At 56.3% G+C, this 5,551-nt stretch overlaps 1 protein-coding gene across 2 annotated transcripts in view; it reads right to left on the bottom strand.

Moving 5' to 3' along the window:
- The window catches only part of LOC107215340 (tyrosine-protein kinase ZAP-70), a 34,658-nt gene that overhangs the window by 2,704 nt on the left and 26,403 nt on the right, over window positions 1–5,551 (bottom strand). For both annotated transcript variants that reach the window (XM_015651444.3, XM_015651442.3), the window contains exons 5-11: window positions 5,234–5,312; window positions 4,562–4,602; window positions 3,369–3,417; window positions 2,684–2,864; window positions 1,692–1,898; window positions 1,253–1,445; window positions 128–268 (exon numbers count right to left, since the gene is read on the bottom strand). In XM_015651444.3, coding sequence (XP_015506930.1) covers window positions 128–268; window positions 1,253–1,445; window positions 1,692–1,898; window positions 2,684–2,864; window positions 3,369–3,417; window positions 4,562–4,602; window positions 5,234–5,312 — 891 coding nt within the window. The remainder of the gene's footprint in view (window positions 1–127; window positions 269–1,252; window positions 1,446–1,691; window positions 1,899–2,683; window positions 2,865–3,368; window positions 3,418–4,561; window positions 4,603–5,233; window positions 5,313–5,551) is intronic.

Genomic DNA, 5,551 nt, shown 5'->3' on the forward strand with positions numbered 1-5,551 from the left:
CTCACCTTGTGGGGCCCTGCCTCACCTTGTAGGGTTTCTGCCTCACCTTGTGGGGTTCCTACCTCACCTTGTAGGGTTCTGCCTCACCTTGTAGGGCCCTGCACCACCTTGTAGGGTTCTGCCTCACCTTGTAGGGTTTCTGCCCGAAGCTGAAGGCCTCCCACATGGTCACACCGTAGCTCCAGACGTCGCTTTTGCTGGAGAACTTGTGGAAGAGGATGCACTCTGGGGCGTACCACTTCAAGGGCCACTTCCCTGCTGTCCTGGCCTGCAGCAGAGCAAGGAGGGACATTTCAATCCTGAGACACGAATGCTGGAGCTGCACCTGAATTCTGCTCAGTGTTTGTGTCAAATCTCACATTGCTGGAAAAATCACCTAAAATGGGAGTTCCAGAGTCCAGCCCAGGCCCTGCTGTCCTGTTGTGCAGGTGCTGAATGCCCACGGTGCCACCCTCCTCCTGCCACTGGCCCCAGGGCTCAGTTAAACCATGGAATCATGGAAAGGATTGGGTTGGATGGACCCTAAAGCCCATCCTGTTCCACCCCTGCCATGGCAGGGACACCTTCCACCATCCCAGGCTGCTCCAAGCCCCGTCCAGCCTGGCCTTGGGCACTGCCAGGGATCCAGGGGCAGCCCCAGCTGCTCTGGGCACCCTGTGCCAGGGCCTGCCCACCCTCCCAGCCAACAATTCCTTCCCAATATCCCATCCAGCCCTGCCCTCTGGCACTGGGAGCCATTCCCTGTGTCCTGTCCCTCCAGGCCTTGTCCCCAGTCCCTCTCCAGCTCTCCTGGAGCCCCTTTAGGCCCTGCAAGGGGCTCTGAGCTCTCCCTGGAGCCTTCTCTCCTCCAGGTGAGCACCCCCAGCTCTCCCAGCCTGGCTCCAGAGCAGAGGGGCTCTGTCCCTGTGCCCAGTTTAGTGGCCTTGTGTCTGGATCGTTCCAGCAGGTCCTCATCTTGTGCTGAGGTCCCTAGAGCTGGACACACAATTCCAGGTGGGGCCTCTCCTTTCCCAGCTCTGACTCACTCTTCATAACCTTCTCTTCTCTCATCCTCCTGCCCCACATCCCCCTGGCTGCCTCTGCATCCTCCTTGTCACCAGAGCTCTGCCCCTTTTAATGTCACAGCAGTGAGGCAGAGCCTGATGTTGTGCAGAGGGGTCCATGAGCGACCCAGATCCTCAAGTCTTTGGGGTTCTCATCCTCCCAGCCAGGAGGGCTCCTGCTCCAGACCCTTTGCTGTGCTCACACCCACCTTGTAGTAGCTGTCATCGGCTCCCAGAGCCTTGGAGAGCCCAAAGTCACTGATCTTGGCATAGTGCTGGTTGACCAGCAGGACATTCCTGGCTGCCAGGTCCCTGTGGACAAAGTTCTTTTCCTCCAGGTACTTCATCCCCATGGACACCTGGTGCATCAGCTCCACGATGTTGCTCATTGTGATCTCATCCCTGGGGAAGGTGAAAGGAGAATTCAGCAGTAAAGGACCTGCTGTGGTCCCCTCTGACATTTCCAGCTGGAAGGGAGAATGAGCACAGAGATCTCTGCTCCATGAGCATCAGCCCCTGGAGCCTCAATGACACAAATGAAAGATTCCTGCTCTTTTCACCTTTCCTGCACCTTCAAAACCTGCAGAGTTTTGAAGCAGATTTCGAGAAGAAACACAGAAAATCAGCCACGTTTTATCCAACACTCACTTCTTGGAAGCCAAGAACCTGTTGAGGGGCCCTCCAGATGCCATCTCCATCACGAGCATCAGCGACTCGGCCTCGCACACCCCGATCATGCGCACGATGTAGGGGTTGTCCAGCTGGTGCATGATCTGCGCTTCCTTCATCATCTCATCCTTCACCGTCTTCTCGTTGTTGCTCTTCAGCACCTTGATGGCCACATCGATCTGCTTCCTGCACAGGGGAGCAGCCAGGGATGGGCTGAACACAGCTGGAACCAGGGGTCACAGCCAGGAGTGGAAATCCCTGCTCACGTGGCGCTGTCTGACCCCTCAGCAGCCTGTTCTGCCACAGCCCTGCACCATTCTGGTGTCCCAGGATGGAGAGAAAAGGTCACCTCACCCTTGGAGGTGGAGGCCAGAAGTTGCCATCCCTGATCTGGAGACACCTCCCCTCTCACAATGAGATCTGGGTCATCAGTGCCGTTTTTCCAGGGGAAACTGAGGCACAAGACCATCACAGACAACCAACAACAGAGCCAAGGGTGGCACAACCCCTCAGTGTCACTGCTTTGGCCTGACATGGACAGAGGTGGCGTCAGGAATGTGGGGTTGTTCCTCTGAGCCCAGCAAGTCCCTTTGGAAGTGGCAGCTGCGCGCCTGGGAATGCGACACAGCTTCCACACCCAGGGCAATGCAGCTGTCAGTGAAAATCCACGGAAAACCATGGAATTACAGCACCCTATCATAATATCATGGGATTGTTGAGGTTGGGAAAGACCTGCAAGATCATCAGATCCAACCCCTGACCGAGCACCACCACCCCTGCTAAACCCCACCACAAAATCTGCTCATTTTCTGAACACTTCCAGGGGTGGTGCCTCAGCCACCACATCCATCATCCCTGACCTTGCAGATCATCTCTTGTCCACTCCACTGCCACTGTGGGGTCCATCTAGTGACCACCAGGACGGCTGGGGACCCCTGGAGCCCTCCCCCTTCCCCAGCACCCTCACTCACTTCCTCATTTTGTAAACTCCCTTCTTGACGCAGCCAAAGTTTCCTGCCCCCAGCTCCACCTCATCAATCATCAGGTGGTCCCTCTTGAGGAACAGCTTCTTGTCCTTCAGCTCCTCGGGGTCGCTGTAGGGGCTCTCGTAGACGCTGGTGTCCATGGGCAGCGGGCGGGATTTTCCTGCCCCTTCCCAAGAGGAACACTTTGTTACAAACCTGTCCTTCCCCATCCCGCTGCCCCTCATGGATTGGGAAGGGTTTCTCTGCTCTTTTGGCCAATTCACCTTCACCTCCAGCATTTCTCGTCCCTGCTGGGCACCTCCTTTCCTTTCACAACCCAGGGCCCCTCCCAGCTCTGGCTGCTGAAGGAGCCAGATGGGGAGAGGGGTCTGAGCATTCCCACTCCACATATCTGCCCTGCCAGCCCTGGGCAGGGCTTTACCCCACTGAAATTCAGCTGAATACACTGAAAAATAGGACAGGGCTTCTTTTCCTGGGTAAGGCAAGGAATGGGGTAGGGCTTGATTTCCTGGGAGCCTGGTGTGGGTGCAGAACCCCAAAATGTCTGGGCTGCTCCTGGGTGCTTCTGTAAGAAAGGAGCTTCATAGCAGGGCTCCAGGGAACCACCAGGCTCCTGGGACATCCCCAGTCCTGTCCCCTGTGAGGAGGAGAGGGCTGTGGAGGTGCTCACCTACAGGGTCTGGGGTGTATCCATCAGCATTGAGAGGGCCCAGGTTTCTCTGCAAGAGAAGTGAGGAGAAAGTGGATAAAGGAGAAATCGCTTCAGTTGCAAATGCAAAGGATAGGGACGGGGAAAATGCATCCCCAACACAGCCCCAGCTGGAGCTGCCTCTGAAAGGCCCTGAGGGGGGCTGAGACTGGAGCCAACATCGCTGTTCCAGTCCTGGCTGCAGCTCCCCCAGGGCAGGGCACAGCCCAGGGACCCTGAGCACAGCACCCTTCTCCCAGGGGCTGTGCAGGGTGAGGTTCTCTGTCCCCTCTGCTGTCCCCATCCCAGCACTCCCGGTCTGCAGGAAGGGCAGGGCAGCCTGGGGACAGCTCAGGTCACAGCCAGCACAGGAAGAGAGCCCTTGTGAGCACACAGGGACCCTGTGCAGCCACTGTCCCCAGAGCAGAGAGTGACAGGGTGCCACAGCATGGAATGCCAGAGTCACAGGATCCCAGAATATCCTGAGCTGGATCCCTCAGGGATGATCAGTGCAGCCCCTGGCCCTGCCCAGACCCCCCAACAAGCCCACCCTGAGCATCCCTGAGAGCGCTGTCCAAACGCTCCTGGAGCTCTGGCATCTTTGGGGCCGGGCCCATTCCCTGGGGAGCCTGGGCAGTGCCAGCAGCCCGGAGGCCACTGTGGGTTGTGAGAACACCCTGAGGTGATGGGTGACCCCCCCAGGCCTCACTCAGCCCCCCTGGGACCCCCAAACCCGCTGTTTTCAGCAGAGCTCAGCACACAGTGACTGAGCAGGGACATTCCCTGGGGCAGAGGGAGCACAAAGCCCTGGCTGGGGGCCAGAGGGAGCAGCAGGGATGAGCATTCCCAGGATCCCAGCACGGCCTCCTCGCTCCTGCCTGGCCAGCAGGGCAGGGATGGAGGGCTCCCCAAGGACAGCCCCACATGTTGCAAGGAGCTCGGGATGAATGGAAACCCTTCTCAGCTCTACCAGGGGCTGTGCCCAGCTATTCCCCACCCCCAGCCAAGCTGGAAAGGGAACAGCATCCCAGCTGGGCTCAATAAAGCCCAGTGCAGTTCCTGAGCTCTTAGACAAAAGCAGGGTTTGAAGTGCAGGGTTTGATCAGCCAAGCTGGAAATGCAGCAATATTAAAATCGCTGAGGTGCCAATAAAACAGAGCCTCCCCCAAACTTACGCTCACGGAGGGGTGGGTGGGTGGGACTGGTGCTGCAGAGGCTGTGAACCAGGAGAGAGGATTTGTTATCAGGAGTTTGTTATCAGCACTTCTCCCCAGGCAGGGTCAGAGCATCGCCCCTGAAGGACCCTGTGGGTCTGATCACATCCCCTCCACCCCAAAGGAAAATTTCCACAGCTTTAGCTGAAAAAGGTGTGGAAATGGGTCTGGATGTGGCTGTTATTCCCAGATTTTCTCAGGGAAAGTGCCAGCACTGGAGCAGGCCATGGGGCCAGGGGCAGAGACTGGCGGAGCTGTGCCCCAGGCCAGGCTCTGAAGTGACATTTGTGACACGTGGACCCAAAGTGCCCCCTGGTTTTGAGTGTTTAGAGAGCCAGCAGGGCCCAGCCGTGCAGGACATGGATTTTCCTGCTGCCCAAAACGCAGGTCACGCTCCAAATCCATCTTTTGGGCACCAAATCCATTTGTCACTGACTCCCCCCTGGCTCCTGCCTTTGGGCCACCTCAGGCCAGGCCTGGGCAGTGACAGCACCACGGGAGAATGGCCCAGATTCGCTGCCCCTCCTCGCCAGGGCTGGGCACTGGAAGGGAAATTGAGGCTGGAACTGCTCCAGCTGCCACCAGTTGGTGGCAAACCAAGGCCAGGGGTGGCACTGAGAGGTGCCAGCTCACCTGGCATGTTGGGGTTGGGGCAGGCTTCCCTCAGGTAGAAAATCAGCCCGTCTGGTTTGAGTTTTAAATACTCCACCAACTGGGGAAAGGATGGGAGGAAAAAGAGATTATTGTGAGCAGAATTATTATTATTATTATTATTATTATTATTATTATTATTATTATTATTATTATTATTATTACTATTATTGCTATTATTATTGCTATTATTATTGCTATTATTATCATCATCATTAGTAGTAGTAGTATTAGTAGTAGTATATCATCATCATTATTATTTCTATTTCCATTTCCATTTCCATTTCCATTTCCATTTCC

The sequence above is a fragment of the Parus major genome, chromosome 28 (genome assembly GCF_001522545.3).
Source record: "Parus major isolate Abel chromosome 28, Parus_major1.1, whole genome shotgun sequence".
NCBI classification, from domain to species: domain Eukaryota; kingdom Metazoa; phylum Chordata; class Aves; order Passeriformes; family Paridae; genus Parus; species Parus major.